At 32.2% G+C, this 22481-nt stretch overlaps 1 protein-coding gene across 4 annotated transcripts in view; it reads right to left on the reverse strand.

The window, feature by feature from the left end:
* The window catches only part of BAZ1A (bromodomain adjacent to zinc finger domain 1A), a 109747-nt gene that overhangs the window by 15599 nt on the left and 71667 nt on the right, over positions 1–22481 (reverse strand). For 3 of the 4 annotated variants that reach the window (XM_051977974.1, XM_051977973.1, XM_051977971.1), the window contains 8 exons: positions 20081–20176; positions 19721–19945; positions 17611–17776; positions 16919–17032; positions 15895–16016; positions 13619–14215; positions 3061–3224; positions 1931–2085 (listed from right to left, as the gene is read on the reverse strand). In XM_051977974.1, coding sequence (XP_051833934.1) covers positions 1931–2085; positions 3061–3224; positions 13619–14215; positions 15895–16016; positions 16919–17032; positions 17611–17776; positions 19721–19945; positions 20081–20176 — 1639 coding nt within the window. The remainder of the gene's footprint in view (positions 1–1930; positions 2086–3060; positions 3225–13618; positions 14216–15894; positions 16017–16918; positions 17033–17610; positions 17777–19720; positions 19946–20080; positions 20177–22481) is intronic. The other variant, XM_051977972.1, reaches the window with a different exon arrangement.

A 22481-nucleotide genomic window follows, 5' to 3' on the forward strand; every position in this document is an offset into this window, starting at 1 on the left:
AATATCCAACTGTTCTACTTAGGTCAGATTCCAAACAAAAATCTGAACAAGTTGGTCCAGCGATAATTCTGCTTAATCACAAAATTGTGTGTTGATTAATTCTGATGAACATGGCTCTTTTCAACAAGGTGATTCAAGCTAATTCCAATAGATTTTTGGAAAGAGTCATCTGCATTCAGAAAAAGGACAGTTGGAACTGAATATGGACTACAACATATTTTTTGAAAATAAAAAGCTATTATTTAAAGAAAAAAAAATTTTGCTTGATCACTAAAATGATGTGAATTATCTTCCCCTGTCATCTGGCTATTATCAGATATAACCAATTCCAATAACCGAATCCTGTTTGTATAGCATGATTGTGACAATAGAACTTTTTTGTCTAATCCTTATATGCATCTTTAAAAACCTTTGAGACAGATATTGATTAGTATATCTTCAGACAGGTCTGTCACTTGGTCTGCCAGGTACATTCTGTCTGGCTCCTTGATTCCCCCCACCTTTGAGTGACACTTCCTTTTATCCTTTATCCTCCCCCTCCCTTTACATCTTTATGGATGGAGAAACCCTCCCAAAGCTAAATTTCCTCTATAAAGGATCTGCTTATGAAGAAGATCCTTGCTAAGTTCTTTTTAAGACTAAGCCCACTATGAGATTTACTTTCTCTCCTTCTTCATAATATCTTTTCTTTAATGATATCTTTCCCCTTACTCTAGCTAACTTAGACTAGTCTATCAAACTCCTCTATAAATCTAACCTGCCAGTCAATAGCTCGCTCTCAATTCATGGAGTTATTTCCTTTGTCCTGGTTAACTGTGAGTTTCCCAGAGGAACTTGCCTTTTCCTTGCTAACTATATGCTCTCCCAACTTTATTTCCTATTTACCATTCCTGGTATCTATTGTACCCCTTTCATTTTGTTTGTAACATCTTTCCCTAAATAAACCTGCCTTTTGTCAAAGAGAATGGCCATTGTGAATTTGTTACACTTTTATTTCAAACTAGGAATTGCTGTCATGACTTCATCAAAAAGACCTAGGAAATATTCAATTGTATATTGTGGAATTAAAAATTTTTATTTTTCTCTACAGATTTAAGACCAGAATTTAGAGTTGTAAGAGACTGAACAGATCATTTAATACAACTAGCTCATTAAGCAGTTAAGAAAATGGAAACCTAAGAGAAATAACTTACAGGCAGGAATCATACAAGAGTTAAGTAGAAAAATTGGATTTGGAATTCAGGCCTACATTATTCAAACCAGAATATTTTCTACTAAAATTTGATGCTTCTCTTATTTTAGTCCCCACATTTTAAGTAGTTTTGCTTAAGAAAATATTAGATTGAAATGTATATTAAAGTGGCTTTGATAATTAAAAATCAAATATAAAGTTGATGATTGAGATAATTATTGCCAAGAAAAGATCAGTGTTAGGATTCAAAGATACATTAATTCATTGGTCAAAAATGTATTTGTATTAATTCTATGTATACAGATTAAATGAGAGGCAAAATGGTTTAGTGAATAAAAGTTAAAATCAGGAAGACCTACAGTTGGCTAGGTGACTATAAACAAGGTATTTAATTTTTTGATATTCTAGGTAGTTCTTTTAAGACTAAAATTACAGAGAAGTTACTGATCTGCATCAGTTAAGGAAGTTTCTGCATCAGTTAAGTAAGTTTCTATACTGGGGGGTTTTTATGACAATGAAATAGCAGATCTAGGAACTTCACATATACAAAGTCCATAGTGCCCTTTACACAAGGAACTATGCCTTTTCCTCCCTCCCCTCCCTGCAAAAAAGATCAATGAATAAAAATTTTAAATGATGACTAGAAATATTAAGCTCTCTACATAATCATAGTGGAATAATTTGACTTGAAAAAAAATTATTATGTCTGTTAGAGATAAAAATTTTAAATCACCTTACCTGTCTTTTACAATGAACTTTGCTTGATCACCAATTTCTATTTCTTCTCCATCTTCATTCACAGATTTAATAATTCCATTTTCCTTGTTTTCCTCACTTAGTAGCTCATACCATCCTTTTTCTAAGGCTGCTCTCCAAGTCTGTCTGTCTGTAACCTAACTCAAAACACATGTATTTGGTAACCTTGAACAACTGACACCTATTATTGCTAAGTACTACAGTTTTCAACAGGAGAAAGAAATAAAATGGAAGGCAATAACAACAAACTTTATTTGACTATTTTTGCACTTTATTATGTTGCAACTCCTAAAACCATTTTTTTAAACTAACATTTAACTTCAATGGGGTTGTGAAATCTAATAATTTCAAATACCATTATACAGATGAAAACCACAAAAGCAAAAAAAAAAAAAAAACAAAACAAAAAACCTTTCAGTTAATAGATAACAGAGTTGTAAATTAGAATCTTTAATATGCCACTTAAGAGATTAGTTATATGGATTTCAGACATAATTCTAACTAGCTCAGTTACAGTTTCCCATCCACTGATAACAGAAGAATTGATAGCTTTCTCAGGAAATGATGACAAAGAAAATATACATACATACATACATACATACATATTTTTTATTCTGCTATAAAGAGCAGCAGAATAAGGATTCGAATATATAGCAGTCTTTGATAGTAGGAAAAAAAGGTTCTAAATCTTTTCTTCTTTTTAAAAATGTGATTGTTCCCCATTTTCAGTTCAAAATTCTTTCCCTCCCAACTATCTTCTTTTCCTTCTCCACTGAAAAGGCAAGAAAAACCCAAACCTGTTAGATATAAATACAATCAAGCAAAACAAATGTGCAGATTAGTTATGTCAAAAAAAAAAAAAAGCTTCAATTAGTCTGGAAGCTGATGTTCTACATCTTTCTAATAACCAAGCACAAAATACTAAAGTATACATAAAAGAATGCATATTCATCAATACTTTGGAGAAAGATTTCCATTTAGGTTATACTTAATTAGAAACATGAAAACTTCACCGTCAAAGTAGTATATATAAAGAACCACCAAACTTGATCTTAAAATATATATATATATTTTAGTAAAACTCAAAACATTTCTTCCAAACATATACAAACCTTGATTGCCCCTAGTGTTCCCTGGTAGATTCTTTCTTCAATGTCCAAAAGAAAATCTCTAAGCCTCAATTCAAGTTGCCTTTCTGCAGATATTTGGAATGTATCATGTGAATTTGATATTTTTCCTCGGCCACAAATGGGTTTGCTATCATTCTGAAGTTTATCTGTAACAATTACCAAATATATTTAGTTTTTAGTTTTTTAAATTGTTATCTTTTAATAACTTTATAAACATCTAAAACATTAAACACCATGTGAACACTAAACACCCCTAATTCCACTTCCATTTTCACCTGAAAGACAAAATAAATAAAAATGAATTTTATTTTCAGGAAATTTTAACATGGATTGATCTGCAATAATATGTGTTAAGTCACAAAAACTATCCTATTTGTTCAAATACAGGGTGCATCTTTTTCCTGCTCAAATCGGTTTTGTATAAAGTATGAATGAATGTATATTAATTTTGGTGGGGTTTTTTTCATTAAAAGCAATCTGATTTTTAAAATGTGAGGTCTGTTCAGATCAATATAATAGTGAAATAATCTTTGTTAAAAAACACTTTTGTGGGCCAGCCAATAAAGAAGGAAGAGCAGTAGGAAAGATGGATACAAGAAGAAGAATGGGAAAAGATACAATGAATTATAGCAAGAAAAAGAAATTATATATTAGGGGGCAGCTAGTAGGTATAGTGGATAGAGCCCCAGCCCTGAAGTCAGGAGAACCTGAGTTCAAATCTAGCCTCAGATACTTAATACTTTTGCTATGTGACCCTGGGCAAGTCATTTAATCTCAACTGTCTCAGGAAAAAAAAAAAAAAAAAAAAAAAAAGATCTATAATATTTCTGGAAATAAGAAGTCAAAAACAACAGGCCAAACAAGAAGTCACTAAACAACAAAAAAGCTTAATAGGAAGAGAGAAGACTTCATAAAACTGTAAATTAACTCCAAAGACAGAAAGTTGAACAAATATTAATTCTAACACTCTTCCTTAATTTATTCATGATTTTAAATTAAAAATTTTTGTTTTATTGGCTTTTGATCAGGAATAATGGATAGAATATGTTGCTTTAATTGTAAAACAGAAACTGTTAAATATGTTGAAAGGGATGTATAAAAAGGTAAATTTTAATTTTAATACTAACAATCATAGTAGATATTAGAAATTAGCCTAGCGTAATGTAACTTCTGGCTTTTAATTTTAAACTGGCTTGAATAAAATCATAAAAACCAAATATGTAAGCAACTTGCAAATAATAAAATTATAATGTATTGCTGTATTCTACCCTAATACTCTTCCAAATCTGGTCCCCAAGGAATAACAGCTGTCCCCTTTATTCTCCTTAGACATCTCTACTGCTAGTGTCTCTCTGAAAATAGAAATCCCACTCCTACTACCCACTTTCGGCTTAAAAGAGTTCATTTATTTTATCTGTTCTGAGTAGGAGGTGGGATAAGGTGGAAGTGAACAAATTCAGGACAAAAGAAGCTTTTTAAATACTGCAATTGAGGAAAATGTACTCTCACAGTTCCAATTGTAATTAGGAATAAATAATATAGATATTACATAGTTTTTTTGAGAATTATAGTGCTCTAATATTCAAATGAGAATCTGACTTAGGAACCCAATCATGTTTTTTAATACTATCTCAAAGTAAACAAATATTAGGTGACTGCTGGAAGCATTGTAAGTCGAAAACAACCCTTGAACATTATAAAGGAGGAGAAAAAATACAATAAGGGTTAGGTACTAGAATTGTGATTCTAGTAGGAAGCCAGTAGGCAGAGATGAGGAGGCAAAGTATTCCAGAGAAAATGTCCAAAGCTAAGAGATAAAGGGTCGTATTTCTGGAAAAAGCAATACAGAGCAGAGATACTCAAGTTTTGCCTAAGTGGCCTAAAGGGAATAGCAAAGGAGAATGACAAGGATTGGTCAAAATAGGTTAGAAAAACCAGGAAAAAGCAGGGTTATAAAAATCTTAAAAAGAGTATCAAGAAGGTAGCATTAACAGGATCAAATGCTACAAAGAAGTGAAAGATAAGGACTAAAAAAAGATTATTAGATTTACCAAGTAAGAGATTTCTAATAACTGTGGAGACTCTAGTTTTGGTTGACAAGACTACAGGGAATTAAAATGGTGAGAAGAAAGAAGTGGAGATGGAGAATTTGGCTACAAAAAAGGAGAGATAAGTGGGATAATAATAAATGGGGAGTGGATAATTTGTAAGGCAGAAGAGAAGAAGCCTGTAGCGAGGACTGAAAATAAATGAGAATAGATATATTAAAGTGGGAAAAATGCTGGAGATGCTGGGATGGAATGGGTTCAACTGTGCAGATAAGAGTTGTTTGCCCTGGTAAATAGACCACTTCTTCATATGAGATAGGGGTGAGGGAGTCTTCTGGGTGATGTGAGATAAGGACAAAAAGGGAGTTATCATTGAACGGGCTCAATTGTTTTAGTAAAATATGAAGCAAGGTTCTTTAAAGAGTTTGTGAAATTTGAGAAGAACCACTGTGAGAGTATGTGAATTAGGGAGGTGTAAAAAAACTGCCTTATAGAAGTGAAAGTCTATTATACAGCATAAATTTGTGGTGGACTTAGTCAACACAGTTTCATGCTTTTTTTTACAGTTTTTTTCAGTAGCATATGTGCAGGAGGCAAAGAACAGAATCTTAACAGGACAGAACCTGTAGAGCTGAACTGGTTTATTGTTCTGCAGAGAAAAAATGCAATGCGAAACATTTAATCTAAAGCTAAACTTCTGAACACATCTCATTCAATTGAGGACTTTCTATACTGGGGGGACAAATCTACAAAAGTCATATAATTAAATTTTTGATGATCAAGATGGAGAAGAAATGAAGTGATAATGCCTATATTAAAGGTTTGAAATTGGTAATTTTCTCTAGCTCCATAAAATTAACTTTGGTAGTCTTATCAGAATAGTATCAAATATGAACATTACTTCCACTATTACTATTTTTTATATTAATGGATAATTTTCCTTGTGTTAGCTATATGATACATTCCTGGCAATTAAACTTGGAGTAAGTATATTAATCTTTTATAATGTGGTTATAGTCTTATTTCCTAATATTATATTAGATACCTTCTTTCTCTGCTTTTACAATTAGTGAAATATTAGAATTTTTCTTTGCATTCTCTTGCAAATTTATCCAGTTCTGCTGCTTTTTCTTTTGCAGTTTCTTTTTGACTTGTTCACTATTTCCTATTCCTTAAGTTGGATCACATTTTAAAACTATCTTTGCGAATTTTTAAATGATGTTCATCTCCCCTTTATCATTTTTTGTTAACATAATAATTGCATAAAAAGATATCTAAGAACTGTTTTTAATGATATGAACTAACATTTTATTTATTTTGCTAGTTTTAAAACAAACCTATATTTTATCAAGAAATTTTTCATTAATTTTCTCCTCTGATTTTCAGAATTTCTATGTGTACTTTGATCAGATTGTTTGTTTTTCTAGCATATCTCCAATGGAACTGATATCCTTACTTGATGAAAGCATTTTAGAGAAAGAAATTTTCTTCTAAATGGTGCTTTGATTATATTCCAAAAGTTTTGGTATTTTATGTTTTCTTATGTTGTTTAATTTTTTTTCTGAGACAATTGGGGCTAATTGACTTGCCCAGGGTCACACAGCTAGGGAATGTTAAGTGTCTGAGATCAAATTTGAACTCAGGACTGGTGCTCTATCCACTGCGCCACTTAACTGCCCAAATTTAATTCTTTCCATGACTTATTCCTTGACCTAATAATTCTTTAGAATTAAATTATTTAGTTTCTACTTGTTTAAAACATTTCCCCAAATTATTGTCCACTGATATTTTTCTCATGGTTAGTAAAAGATGTATTTTTATTGATATATTGACTTTTCTGCATTTGTTGATGAGGTTTTTTGTTATGGGAACAATCTACTAGAGGCTGCTGTATGATATGGGAGTCACCTGCCAGTGGCTGCTGGGGATTCCAACTCAGACTAGCAGAATGGATCCTTTCATGTGAGAGGATGATATAAGGAGACTAAGAAGCAGTTGCATTCTCTTCCCTCTTCTCTTGCCTCAATTTATTTCATTCCTAACCCACAAGCAACATGTGTGTCAGTAAAGGTTTATTTGCGATTCTTTCAGGGTTGTTATTATTCACAGCTGTGGGGGCTTTTGGAGAACTGACCTGTCCCTTCACACTGTGGTCCTTAACAGTTTTTAATATATTAAAATTACATTATTACATTACATTATTTGTCAAGGTGGGAAAAAAGGCTGAGAAATATCTCTCTTTTGTATTATCATCCAGTAAATCACTACAGATCACATATAACATTCTGGAGTGATTAATTTCTTTCTTGTTTAATCTTGTTAGATTTGTTCAGATTTTGAAAGGGGACACTTTAGTAGTACTCATGTATTTGCTATCATTTCTCTGTATAATTTTTAAAAAATAATTTAGATGTTATGCCACTTGAAAGATACACAAATTTAGTACCAATACTATTTTATAAAGTATCTGTGCTATCTTTTAAGGAAAATGTATTTTTCTTCTTTACCTCTTTTAATCGTATCTTTTTTTTTTTTTTTTTTTTTTACTGTTAACTCTAATCTAATAATCATTTTCCCTGTTTTATAAAAATTGTTTGAATTATATAATAAACTCTATTCTGGCTCTTCAGTTAAAAGTGTAAATCTCTGTACCAAGTATATTTCTTATGTTAAATGCTAATCCATTCTGCTATCTTCTTTCACATTTAATGAGTTCATCTCATTGAGGGTTCCTGATTGTGACTTAATTATGTATTTCATCCTATAATTTTCCTCTTTTTCTCCTTACTTCCTTCTTTACAAATACAAAGGGAATAGAGAAAGAAAAGAACATTAGAATTAGAACTAAGATTCTAAAATTAGTACTATTCTTTTTGCCTCTCCTCTTCTCTTTTCACTCCAAGTTCAGACCTTTGTTTTTGATTCTTCCACTTTTGTTTCTTTCAATTCTCTACTTTATAATCAATCTTCTGAAGCTAGAGTTTATTGTACTTGCTCACTATTCCCTCTACAATTCTACTCTCCTTTATTTTCTTTTCCTAATACTTACCTTTTATTAAATTTAGCACTTTTTTTCTTACTTCAAACTATGTTTCAACATATATATATATCTCAAGGTTGTGAATGAGATAATGTAATTATTACTATTAAGGATAAAAGATATAAATCTTTGAAAATCCAGCCCATTCCTATCTTTCTGATCTTCTTACATCTTCACATCAGCACTGAACTCCTTGATATACTTTGAATATCCAACTCAGGGCATTTTTCAGTGGCTATGCCCCACATGTGGAATTGCTTCTTTCGAGTCCCAGCTAACCTTGGGACCAAGAGAATTTGGCATTGTCTGAAATTAATAAATGTTTATTGACTTGATTTGAAATCAGATAGCTCCTTTACTGCACCCTACCCCTTCAGGTTCATAAACTCCTCTTCTTGTCTAATATTATTTACATGAACTGTAAGTTCTTCATTCTTTAATTTTCTTGGGTATATTCCTTTCCCTTATTTAACTTTGCCCCCTCTGCCAACCATAACAAAATAAAGTAAATGAATGTTTGCCTTTGTTATCTTTGAAAACTTTAGGATTCTAAAGAGACCTGTCTCTTCTCCCTTATTATAATGTAAGCACTTTTTCATTTTAGGATTCTAAAGAGATCTGTCTCTTCTCCCTCACTATAATGTAAGCACTTTTTCATCCATGAACCTCTTCTATTACTCAAATGTACTTATCTAGGTTTCTTTTATACCAATGTTTGCACTTCAGAGTTTCTGCTTAGCTCATCATGAATGAAAAAGTTAATTGTTCTATCAAAGGTTCATTTTCCCTATTATTTAGTTTAACGGGTTATTTATTATTGGTTATAAGCCTTCATATTTTGCCTTCTAGAATGTCATGTTTCAATTTGAGTTCTTTTTAGTTGCTCTTGACTGGTTCTCTGGCTAACTGTGGTACTTTACTTCAATTTTGATGTTTCTGTTAAGGAGGTAAATTTTAGTTTTAACTTTGATTTCCAGTTTGAATTGTTCTGAGCAGTTTTTAATGATTTCTTGAATCCCATGTTTCCTTCCCTCCTCTTAAGTGATCTACCTATTTTCCAGCACAGTGCAAAAATCCAGAACAAATGTCTTAACAGTTTTCTAGTTTTTCAATATTTTGTTTGCTTATTTTGGCTGCATTTTAAATTTTCTTCTGATTGATTTAGGTACCTTTCAATTATTTTTCTTATCCAACAATTATTTCACTTTTTTCATTTCTTCTTGTTCTTGTGGCTGTCTTTTTAAAAATTTATTGTTTTACTCTGAGACTGCTTATAGTTATTGTGTGCATACAGCCTGTTCCATAAGCAATAAACTTCCTTTTATTCAGCACCTTTTCCTCTTTCATTCCTTCCTTCTGCTAGCTATTACTGAAACTTAGCTCATGACAGCCTCTCTAGTACCAGTTGGATCTTTATGCATATTCTTTGGCTCACTGCCTGAGGATAGGGAGTTAGACTCTTCCTTGCTCCGCAGTGTCACATCCCAGCTTCTCCTCTTCTATTATTTAGTAATTTCTCCTCATTTAAGATAACATTATTCATATTTCCACTGAATCAAAAATCCTAGTAGCCATTATCTAAAATCACTTTCCTCAAAAGTGTGTATGAAATCACTTTCCTCAATGAAATTAGGTATATAGCTTAAAATTTTTTTCTCCTCTGAAATGTTTGCCTCCATACATAGTTTATCATAAATTCTTTTTTCAAATATTTCCCACAAATTACTAGTTTTTCACCTTACTTAAGCTGCAAAGAGGATCATACGCATTCAAAAACATCAAAATCCCTTGTCTGACCATAACATGTTCACTTTTCATCTCTTCCTCTATAAAACTGGATTTCATATCTGCACCTTGCCTTTCAATCCCCTGACCACTCAATGCCCTCCTCTACTGAATGTTGATCATATACATACATATACACACACACCTGATTACAAGCCTTCCCACCATTCATTCGCCCTTTCACTCCTCATGTGCTGCTGAATGAAGGGGGAAAAAAAAATCACAATTATTCTGATAAGGTCCACCTACAACTGACCCTCTTCTATAGCTAGGCAATCATATTATACATCTCGCTTTGTTTTTGTTCAGCTGTGTCTGAGTCTTTGAGAAATGTTTTGGGTTTTCCATTCTCCAATTGATAAATGGTCAAAGGATATGAACAGACAATTCTCAGACGAAGAAATTGAAACTATTTATAGACATATGAAAATATGCTCCAAATCATTATTAATCAGAGAAATGCAAATTAAGACAACTCTGAGATACCACTACACACCTGTCAGATTGGCTAGAATGACAGGGAAAGATAATGGGGAATGTTGGAGGGGATGTGGGAAAACAGGGACACTGATACATCGTTGGTGGAATTGTGAACACATCCAGCCATTCTGGAGAGCAATTTGGAACTATGCTCAAAAAGTTATCAAACTGTGCATACCCTTTGATCCAGCAGTGTTTCTACTGGGCTTATACCCCAAAGAGATACTAAAGAAAGGAAAGGGACCTGTATGTGCCAAAATGTTTGTGGCAGCCCTGTTTGTAGTGGCTAGAAGCTGGAAAATGAAAGGATGTCCATCAATTGGAGAATGGTTGAGTAAATTGTGGTATATGAAAGTTATGGAATATTATTGTTCTGTAAGGAATGACCAGCAGGATGAATACAGAGAGGACTGGCGAGACTTACATGAACTGATGCTGAGTGAAATGAGCAGAACCAGGAGATCATTATATACCTCAACAACGATACTGTTTGAGGATGTATTCTGATGGAAGTGGATCTCTTCGATAAAGAAAGCCTTAATTGATCAAAGATGGACAGAAGCAGCTACACCCAGAAAAAGAACACTGGGAAATGAATATAAACTGCTTGCATTTTTGTTTTTCTTCCCGGATTATTTATACCTTCTGAATTCAATTCTCCCTGTGCAACAAGAAAACTGTCCGGTTCTGCACAAAAATATTGTATCCAGGATATACTGTAACCTATTCAACATGTAAAGGACTGCTTGCCATCTGGGGGAAGGGGTGGAGGGAGGAAGGGGAAAAATCGGAACAGAAATGAATGCAAGGGATAATGCTGTAAAAAATTACCCTGGCATGAGTTCTATCAATAAAAAGTTATTAAAATTAAAAAAAAAAGAGAGAGAAATGTTTTGGGTTTTCTTGGAAAAGATATAGGAATGGTTTTCCCTTTCCTTTTATTTTCCATTTTTAAAAAAAAATTATTTAAAACTAAATACAAAGTAGAAAAAGACAGAAAATAAATGAAAACATTGTCATGTGCCCAACATCAGAGAGAATTCAAAATATGTAACAAATTTCCATTTCAAGAAATCTACTATTACTAACCCCACCTGCTTCTACACTCTATATACACTCTATGTATATATAGAATATACTACACTATACTATAGATGTAGTATATTCTATACTATATTAGTTCCTTTTTGCCCAGGGTAGCATCTCTGCACAGTTGGGCCTGGCATTCCTAATGAGTTGAGGTTCTTAGGCTCAGACCCCAATTTCCCATCCACTGAGGTCCTATGGTTTGTTCTGAGGCTATCTCCAACCCAGCTAGCCCCAGGGCTTCATGTTTGCTGTTTCTGTGAAGCCTGGAGGTGTTTACACTTCACACAAGTCAAACCCATCTAAATCCAGTTTTGTCTCAGAACTCCTCCTCCTATTCTGCCCTATTTTTGTTTGTAAGTTTCTTTGTTTTTCACTGGTCTATGTTCACCCTGAGGTACAATTTTGTTTTGTTTGTAGGGGAAATCTGGAGAGCTTGGAATTTTTTGACTTACTCCACTCTTCCTGTAATCATCTGTCTTTTCCTTTCCAGCTCATTTTACAGATAAGGAAAATGAAGCAAATAGGATTACTGAAATGCAAAAGGTCACACAGTAACTAAGTGTTCTGAGGCCAGATTTGAACTCCTATGCAACTCATTATCCCACTCTGCAGTGACTTTTTCCATATCTTTTCATCTTTCTTCAAACACCCATGGTTTTTCCCCTACATCTTTTCAGGTGAAAATCTTTTATAAAAAAATTAAGGTTATTTGCCATGAGCTCCCTCTTCTTCCATCTCCCATCACTCAGATGTCTTCTGCCACTATCTCTTCCTTTATCCTTATATCTTATATGATCCCAATTCAAGTGATTCCATTCTGTCCAATCATTTCTGAATGAATTTCCCATCATACCTACTCTATAACTTAGGATATCCCTTCTTGCTGGCTTGCTCTTTCCTGAAAACAAATACACCCATGTCTCTCTCATCCTGAAAAAAAACAAAAAAGCAAAAGATTTCACCTGAATCTTTCATCCCTATCATCCTAGGTCTCTTCTGCCCTTTGAAGTTAAAGTCTTTGAGAGGAATACCTACCCCCACTTTTTTTTCCCTCATCTTCTCCTTCACTCCAGCTTTCACAACCTTAGCATTCTTTAATTTATCCAATGTCTCCTACTGTTTAACTTTGGGTTTTGGCCTTGGCCAATATATCTTTTCCTTGCACAATTCTCAATAAAGAACTCCCCCCAGAAATCATTTTGCTTTCCTCGGATGCCTAGTTAGCTTACTATTTCTTGTTTAAAGTACTAGTTAAACTCCATCTTTGGGAGAATGTACATGGGTCCTTATTGTGGCTTTTCTCCCTGCCATGAGAATATGTTTTGTGTTATTCTTAATTGGATTAGTTCCTTTTAGTTTTCTTTATCATAGATTTTTAATGGGTCTTTCTCAGACATCTATCTGCTAGCTAGACATTTTTTGTATGATCTTTCACATTGCCATCTTAAATGAAAAATTTCCAAATAAACTTTTACAAAATTTAAGTTAGAAAACTTAACATGCAGAAAGCTGATCAAAAGAACTTCAAAACTAATCCTTTAAAACAAGTGTCAACCATGTGGTCCACATCTTTCCTGAACATGTCCCAAACCAGATTGAAATGTAGTTGAGAATATTTAACAAACTAATTAAAAATGCAATTAAACATAAATAGTGTTCATAAGGTTTTCTAACTCAATACAAACCAACAGTGATCTTTATATATTTCTATTTACATTTGATACCACTGATGAAGAGTTTAGATTAACATGCAAAGTGAAGAAAGCACCACTAGCAAAAACAACATAAACAGTGACTACAATAGTGTAAATTAAAGAACATTAAAACCTACTTTCAATTTATAAAGGAACAATGGAATTATGGTTGTGTTATATGGCTTATGACAATCAAATAAGAGATTTGTTTTGTCAGGTAATTTTTACATAAGTATTTTTGTTATAAGGAAGAGTCCAATAGTAAAGGGAAATAACAGTGGTACATAGATTAATAAAATTTTTAAAATGGTAGTAACAAAATATAGCTAAAAACTAAGTTCAATAACTTTTTTAAAACTAGAGTTTTGAAAATCAAAAATAAAATATCTTTAGTACAACTTTACCTGGAATATGAAATTTTTCCTCAGAAAAACTGGCCAGTTGTTCATAAATTCTACTTTTTTCTTGTAGAAGAGTTTCTTTTAAGGCACTTTCTCTATAGCCTCGGGAATTAAGAGCCTCAATTAATTGGTCTAGTTGCTCCCGAGAACTATAAAAACACCATCGATTTGGCTTATGTACTGGCCTTGGTAGGAGGGTAGAATCAATATTGGAGGTAGATTCAGATTTAAAAGACTCTGAAGTTTTAGTTGATTCTTGAAGTTCACTTGTCACTACAGATTGTACATTATTTTGAAATGACGATGACTTAGGCTTAGGCAACAGCATGTCTTCAGTGAGACCAGAATAATCTTCTTCTATAAACAATCCAGGAACAGAAGGGAAAATCCAGTAACGCCTATACATGCGGTCACGACCTAAGGGAAAAATATTGGTACAGGCTGTGGCACTTTGAATTTTTTCTAGAAGATCTTTCTCCTTTTTTTGTTGTTCCTGTTTTAAAGTTTCTTCTTCATCAGCAGTAAATGGTTCATTCTTTGAATAGCCAGAATCTTCTTGACTTAAGAATTCTTTAAATCCATTCTGCCCTCTTTTTCCTGCTAATAAAAAGATAGTTAATGATGCTATATTTACAACTTTCTCTAGAATTGAATAAAATAGACTTTCACACAACACTGTTAAAGTTTTACATAGCTTCACTTTTTCCATTATTTGTCTCAATGGAAATATCAACAAGCCTGGGAAAGAAGGCTGGAATCACAAGTATGGAGTTTTCAAATAATATGAAGACATCCTACACCAATGCAGAGCATAATGAAATTAACTAGATCTGAAATAAAGGAATTAAATGTCCTTATTACATTTTCTAATCTAAATATTCCTTTTCCACCCTCCTATACCCAAAGAGAGCCAAGTCATTCTATTTTATGTTCAAAATTTGATTCTCTTACCAAAGAAAAATTTATATGTTTCCAATATGGATGAAAAAACTTTTAAAATATTATCTATCTAAATAGTTAAAATTTCTAATAGTCTCATTAGCAAATGCAAATACAATATGTCCCACTGCCTGTCTAAAAAGGTGACTGCTATAAAACAATCAATTTTATAATGAAGAAATCATTGCTTTGGCACCACAATCTTTAAAATGTTGTCTCAGTCTAATCACTATATTTTCCCTGAATGTAAATTACATTTAATTCAACATCTTACTATTCTAAGTAATGGTGCCAAAAAAAAAGGGAAGAAATTTCAAAGAATATGTTCATTCACTTTTGTTCACATAATTACAGAGTATGGAAAGGAAGTTCAAACCATCCCTGAAACAAGATTCTGTTCTCCAACAAACCTCAGTGTTGCTTGAAGACTTCTAGGGACTGGGAACCCAATATCAAAGGTAGCTTTGGTTTTACATTACCCCAAGATTTCTAAGGTCTGCACAATTTCTAACTTTTATTAACATCTTTCCAGAAAACTTGGTGTTCAAAGTTTAGATGAACAGCTATTTAGACATAACTTCCCCATCTTATACTTTTAAAGCTGATTTTGACATCACATAGCCAAAATTTCATTTTATGACATTACCCAATGTTTTAATTTATTAAAAATTTTTATATCTTGATTCTGCTTCCTAGCTGTGTGACCCTGGGCAAGTCACTAACCCCAAATGCCTCAGCAAAAAAAAAATATGTGTGTATACTCACACACACACATACACACACATACACTCAGGTCCTCCTGACTCTAAAGTAAGTACTCTCTCTACTGTACCATCTAATTATCCTGATTTCTTGAAGTCACACTGGCTTATTTGTAATTGCCACTTGCAGAAATTGAAGTTTGTTGGCCTACAGTTTATAGATACTCCCTTCTTAAGGATAAAAATTTTTTATTTTAAGAATTAAAGTAGATTAATTAGCATTTTACTCATCATTGTTGAGAACTGGATAAACATTTGATAATTTTGTAATTAAGATGACAAGGATAAGGACTGGTTTTATGATTTCAATGGTACAAGCAACAATTTTATAGGAAACTCTGGTAAAGAAACTTTCTATAGCAGTGGAAATTAGCACCTTCTCTATAATTTATAGATTGTTTTTATATTTTATTAGTATTTTTAGAAACTAAATTATGTGTCAAAGGTAGGATAGGGTAGGAATGAACTCAGGGTCTTTGAGATTGGCTTTATAGGCATTAAATGACATCGCTGTCTATTTTTAGTTTCATTTTTATATTAACTGGGGAAAAAAAGAGAGCAAAAGAGAGAGTAATTTACCTCTTCTTCTTTTATGTAGTAACAATTCTTCTTCATCTTCTGTGGCTGTATCCTGATCCTGTTCTTTCTGTTCAATTTCTTTGCTTTCAGTACTAGTATCAAGATCTTCTCGTTCTTCTTCCCTTAATAAATAATTACACTATTCAATGATATAGTCAAGTATATCAACTGTCTATAGAACATTTTATTTCTATTTCTAGAAATTTTAATTTCCCCAGCCATATAACATGATTCTACCTTTAAAACAAAGCTTAAAAACCACCCAGTCTTACATGAATTGAGAGTGAAAACATATATACAAAAGTAGGTATGTGTGTGTGTGTATATGTGTGTAGAAAATTACAAAACAAAAATGGCTGTAAATTAACAGTAACAATTATGTTTGGCCCTGAAAAGGAGGTGAGAAACAGTACTTCTTCTTTGACTTTAATTGCTGAGGTGTTAAAGTTAAGAATATGGAATATTATCTAAAATGCTTTAATAGTATGTTGTTTAGTTTAGTTAAACAGCTTTTGTTCCCTCTGCAAGAATAACATTTATATAGTATTAAAAGGTTTATTTGTCTTTTCCCCCCTTTTGTTAGAATAGCAAAGATTTTTTAACACCTTTATATAACAAGTTTGTTCTACAATTTTATTTGATTTCTCAGAACAAACCCTGAAATGTTTTATTATCCTCATTTTCCTCATTTATAAAATGAGGATTAAAAAATATCAGTTAAATAACTTACCCAGGGTCCCATAATACCTGAGACAACATTGAAACAAGTTTTTCTTGACTCCAAATTATGGATTAAATAGATTTTTTCCAATAATAATGCATAAGAGCTACAAGCATAAATTTACAAATTTTTAAAACACAGCTTTTCATTTGATTTCAACTTCTTAAAACTTAAATTTAATCTCTGACAAGTTATTACAGGTTCAGGTAGTAAAACTGCTTTTCACTAGAAAATCTAAGGCATTTTCCACAAAATTGAGGATTTTTAATATATTACTGAGTAGGCCAATAACTAAAGTCATACCCAGTAGATACTTCTGCAATAGGATTTCTTTGTTCTTCTTCCTTAAGTTTTTCTTCTTTTTCTTTTATCTTTTGTTCTTGCTCTTTAAGTTTCTCTTCCCTCCTTTTACGAATCCTAATCATAAAAATAATAAGATACTTCAGTTTATTTGATGTGTATATTTGTAGCACAAGCACTATCTGAGTCTTTTCCTTATTACAAGGTCATGGAAGATACTTGATACTATTTTTAGCACTAGATTGTCAATTACAGCTCCAAAGATCAAGAAAACAAAATTTTTAAAAATATTTCTATCATTTCCCTTTAAAAGAGATGAATGGTAATATGGTCAATAGATTTTAATTTAAATTTACATAATATTTAAGCTTTATAAATCTCATGTGGTCATCATAATTAATTTTGAGGTAAACAGTATATTAATCCCACTTAACAGACAAGAGGACTAAAACTCAAAAGAGTTTTAGTTTTAAGCTATTTGGCCAAAGTCACAGAAGTACTATACCTAAAAAAAATCAAATAAATGCAAGTCTTCTAATGCAAAACCCAGGTTTTCCCCCCCTATATTTACATGTGTAAAGTAGGGACACAAAGGACAGAGGCAAAGAAAAGCATTTGTCACAAATGAGCCAATACTGTTCTATTTGAATAGTAAGTTATATTATACATCTCTAGTAACTTTATTTGATTCAGACCTGGCTGCTGCTTCTTCTCTCTCTTTTCGATGTTGCTCTGCCTTGAGCTCCCGGAACTCCTGTTTGGCCTGTCTTAATATGTCTACATAGTCTTCAATAAAATCCCTAGTGGAGACGAGGGTTAGTAGTTTCCCACAGAGAGCATGAAGTATCTTCATCTTCTCCCCTATTAAAAATCATGAATATACTTTCTAAATTATACATCATAGAAACACAAAAACTTTCCTAGTTTCTGTGATATAATGCAAAAATAAAGGGAAAGAGTTTTCTTAAACATGTCAAATAAGTGGTTTTTATGATTGATGCAAAAGAAGTCACCATTTAAGTATTCATTTTTAGGCAATTTCATCAAAAGACCTCAGATTAAATTGAAACAAAGTGTTTCCTTGGCAGCAACAATATAAAAAATAGTGATAGATTAAATTTTTAATCTATCACAGCATTCACTAACATCATAAATAGCTAACTTCGGGGATTAGCGAGTGTGTAAAGGGAAGACCACCATGATTTCACTAAACAGATGGGAAATTCTGGTGAGAAAACTATTACTTGATGTAGCAAAGACTTGGCAATCCCTGTGCCAAGCTGTGCACCCCTAGTATTATAGTTTCCTGAGAAACTGAGAGTAGCACTTAACTGAGAAGTTAAAATGACTTGCCCAGAATCAGTCAGCATATTTCAAAAAAAGGCATTTGAACCCAGATCTTACTGGGTGATGACTTACAGATGATTACAAGGCTCCTTGAACAAATACAGAAAAATTAGGAAAGGGAGTAGAGGGAGTAGGTTCAGGAGGAAAGTTAATGAGCTCTGTCTTGAATATACCAACTTTTGAAATGGATTCATGATCTAGACATAAAGAATACTATTACAAACAAATTAGAAGAACATAGAATAGTTTACCTCTCAGATCTGTGGAGGAGGAAGGAATGTGTGAACAAAGAAAAATTGGAGATAATTACTGATTACTAAATAGATAATTTTGATTAAATTAAGTTAAAAAGTTTTTGTACAAACAAAAACACGTGCAGCCAATATGAGAAGGGAAGCAATAAAAATAAAATTTTTACATTCAAACATGAACTGATGCTAAGTGAAATGAGCAGAACCAAGAGACCATTATACATGGCAACAGCAAGATTATACGATGATCAATTCTGATGGAAGTAGCTCTCTTCAACAATGAGATGATTCAGTTCTAATTGTTCAGTGATGTTCAGTGATGAAGAGAGTCATCTACATCCAGAGAGAGGACTGTGGGAACTGAGTGTGGACCACAACTTAGCATTCTCTTTCTGTTGTTTGCTTACATTTTATTTTGCTTTTCTCTTTCTCTTTTACTGGTTTGATATGAGTTTTCTTATGCAGCACGATAATTATATAAATATGTATGCATATAGTGGATTTAACATATATTTCTACCATGTTTAACATATATTGGATTATTTGCTATCTAAGGGATGGCATGGGGGAAGAGGGGAAAAATTGGAACACAAAGTTTTGCATGGGTAATAATGTTGAAGAATTGTCCACATGTTTGAAAAATAAAATAAAAATAAAAAAGAGAAGGAGGACTAGGACAAAGTCTTAAGAGTATACTCACAAACAAGAAAAAGGACATGAAAGATGAGCCTACAAAGGAAACTGAGGAGCTGTCCAGAAAGATAGGTACAACACCAAACACCATTTTATTTGTAGTTTTTTTTTAATAATACTTCTATGTAGTATTTATAGCACTTTAATTGTTTGTTTATATATCATATTCCCTACTACATACAATCACCCTGTAAGTAGTAATAGCTTTTTTAAAGAAATGTTTGTCAAAGAGAAGCCAGACAATTTAATACAATTCAAATTTAGAATAAAACAAAAGAAGGGATAAAAATAAAATTACAAGCTATAATAATAAAAAGTAATGATAATAGTTTCTTTTTCTATTATGTATACATAAGGGACTATTCAATTTCTTAATTGTTATCATATAAATACAGTTGAATGCTTTTAAATGCTTAGCCTTTTCAAGAACTGGAAGCAGAATGATTAAGAATGGAGTCAGGTGCATATGGTTCTAAAAGTGGGCTATAAAATCTTTGTCTTTATTTTATTTTACCTGGCAACAAATCATATACTGAAGTGCTTGAAAGTTTCTTCAGTAGACTAGGATTACTTAAACGAAGTTCCATACAGGCATCATCTGTAGCATCAAATCCTCCTCGTTTCTGATAACGATACTTTGCATTTGCTGATGTTACATCAGCACCTGATGCCAAGATATGAAGTCTGAGGATTTCAGAAAGAGTGCAGCTATCAAGATCCAAGCTTTTCAAACTGCAGCCTATAGTTGTTAAAAAAAATAAAAATAAAATGCAGTTATTTAGAATATAAACAATTATATGTATTTAGTAATGTAAAATGTGCCTTTTTTATAAAAATAAAAATAAAACGAAAAAAAAAGTAAACCCACACATACCCTGGTGTAACTGTGGCCATGCAGCTGCCAAAGTTGCAACTGCAGACAGTGCAGATTTTGTGGGGTCTGCATCTTCATCCAAAGCCTCTGTTAAATCTTTAAGGAAATAAATACTTTATTCTAGTGCAAATCAAAGCTTGCATATTGGGTAGGAAAGTAGCCCTTTTAAAAAGATTCAAGAGACAACTTAGCATTCATAAGCCTCAACAGAATCCTCACTAAGTACAATATGAAGTTGTCACTACTCATTCTACCTACAAGCCATCTAAAAACTATATTATCCTAAAATCATGCAATACTCAATCAATTGTTAGGCTCTTCACAATAGACACACATACACATTGACATAAAAGTTGTAATGTACTTTGACAATCATTTAAGTGAAGTAATACTTCACAAATGTTGTATTTCTTCACTTTGGTCTTTGGAAAGGCTATTTCAAAAATTAAAATCAAACAATTCAGATAACCCTTCTTTTACAGACATTTCAAAGTTAATTCATGCCAAAATTTAATGCTAATTTTTGGAAACCAAATGTAAGTTGTTACTAAGAAGGTCTAAGAACTGTAACACTTTATAATCAGTTACCAATATAGTCATTTCTAGGAAATTTTCATTAGTCTCAAACAATGATTCCCTCAGCACTTGTGAATAGTTCTCCAAAGGGTTGACAGAAATATGGTCAGCCTTTTCACACTATCCAATCACAAAATATTAGCCCATTAAGTTCCAAATATAATGTTTCAAATACTATATTCACAATTCTATAGGTTAAAAATAATAATAATCAAAATGCACAGTGGTCTAATGCTCAGGGAAATTCACTAAATTTTCCACTTAATTAAAAAAAAATTCTTTCAAAGTCTCAAAAATCTTGCATTCCAAAGATAAAAAAAGGAAAATCTCCTTGTAATCTGTCATAAAACCAAATAATGGTAAGAAGCAATTTTCATGTTTCAATTACAAAAACAAAAACAAACATACATATAAACAAACAAGAAAACCCAAACACCTATTGGTGCATTATAGTGGAATGGAAAGAACGAGACTGAAGTCAAAAAGCCTAGGGTTTTAATCCTGGCTCTGCCATTGGCTAGTTGTGGTGATTTTGGGCAATTCACATAACTTCCTTGAGCTCAAGTTTCCTCATCTATAAAATAAAAAATAGGTTTGGATTAAATGGTATTTGAAATACATTCCAGGATGACATGTTTCTGTTCCTAACTTTTACCTATCTAGATTCACTATACTAATGATGACAACAGAATAATCATCAAATGCTTCAAGGAAAATATATTATAAGCACAAACAAGAATATATATGATGTGGGAAAAGTGAAAAAATAAAATATATTCTTTCTCCCTCTCCCTTCCTTTTTAATTCCCTCTCTTGTCACTTTCTCTCTCTCTCTCTCTCTCCACCCTAAATCTAAAACTGGGTTTCAAACAGAATAGAATGATTCTTTCACTTCAGGGAAATGTGACCTAAAAAACTTCCTTTATTTTTCCCACATAAACTCATCTAGCCAATATACTTTTGAATTGCATTGTAGAAAAGACAAAATTTCCAATAGCTCTATATACTCAGATATGGAACTTATTTATAAATTTTTATTAAGTGGTTCTCTTTCTTTTCAACTTTTACCACATTTTAATTTTATTCAAATTGCTTTCTGTAGTGAAAATACATACCTTATAATATCCTATTGCAACAAGGGAAATAAAAGACCTTAAGAGAAATGAACTGGAGGTATAACTTGGAAATTACATTATTACATTAAAATAAATCAACAGCATTCCATTTGTCTGACTGGAGGTTTCTAAGATCAGTGAATAACATTGTTGGATCAATAAGAAATAAAGACATTCCAGGTTACATCTCATTAAAAACACACATACATATATAGATAGATAGATAAATATCTATCTATCTATATATAGTTATCAAATCTAAGTGTTGAGAATTAAGTTTTATTAGCATGATTATTGTACTGCAACTGAAGTACTCATAATCTAAAAGTAAGAACCTCAGTACAGTATGTGTTGAATATGTATATGCATATTTATACACACATATACACACAAATCACACACACACTCCCTTATCAAAAAAAATTTTTTTAGAGATAAGATGAGAAAGAGAAAGAATTTTAACAAAGACTACTTCTATGAGAAATTTTGGCTTAAGGGAAGTGATTATCTATAGAGAAAAACTATACAAAATTTTCCCTTCTTACTGTATGTAAGTGTAGATATTTATGTATGTATATCCCCTTAAGGGCAAGGAGCTATTTGATTCTTGCCTTTGTATCCCAACTTAAGGGTAGACATCTGAAGTGTTTGTGGATTTTTTCACAAATTCTTTTTATCACTGAGATTACAAATTCCCTACTATATAGATT

The sequence above is a fragment of the Antechinus flavipes genome, chromosome 2 (assembly GCF_016432865.1).
Source record: "Antechinus flavipes isolate AdamAnt ecotype Samford, QLD, Australia chromosome 2, AdamAnt_v2, whole genome shotgun sequence".
Taxonomy (NCBI): Eukaryota; Metazoa; Chordata; class Mammalia; order Dasyuromorphia; family Dasyuridae; genus Antechinus; species Antechinus flavipes.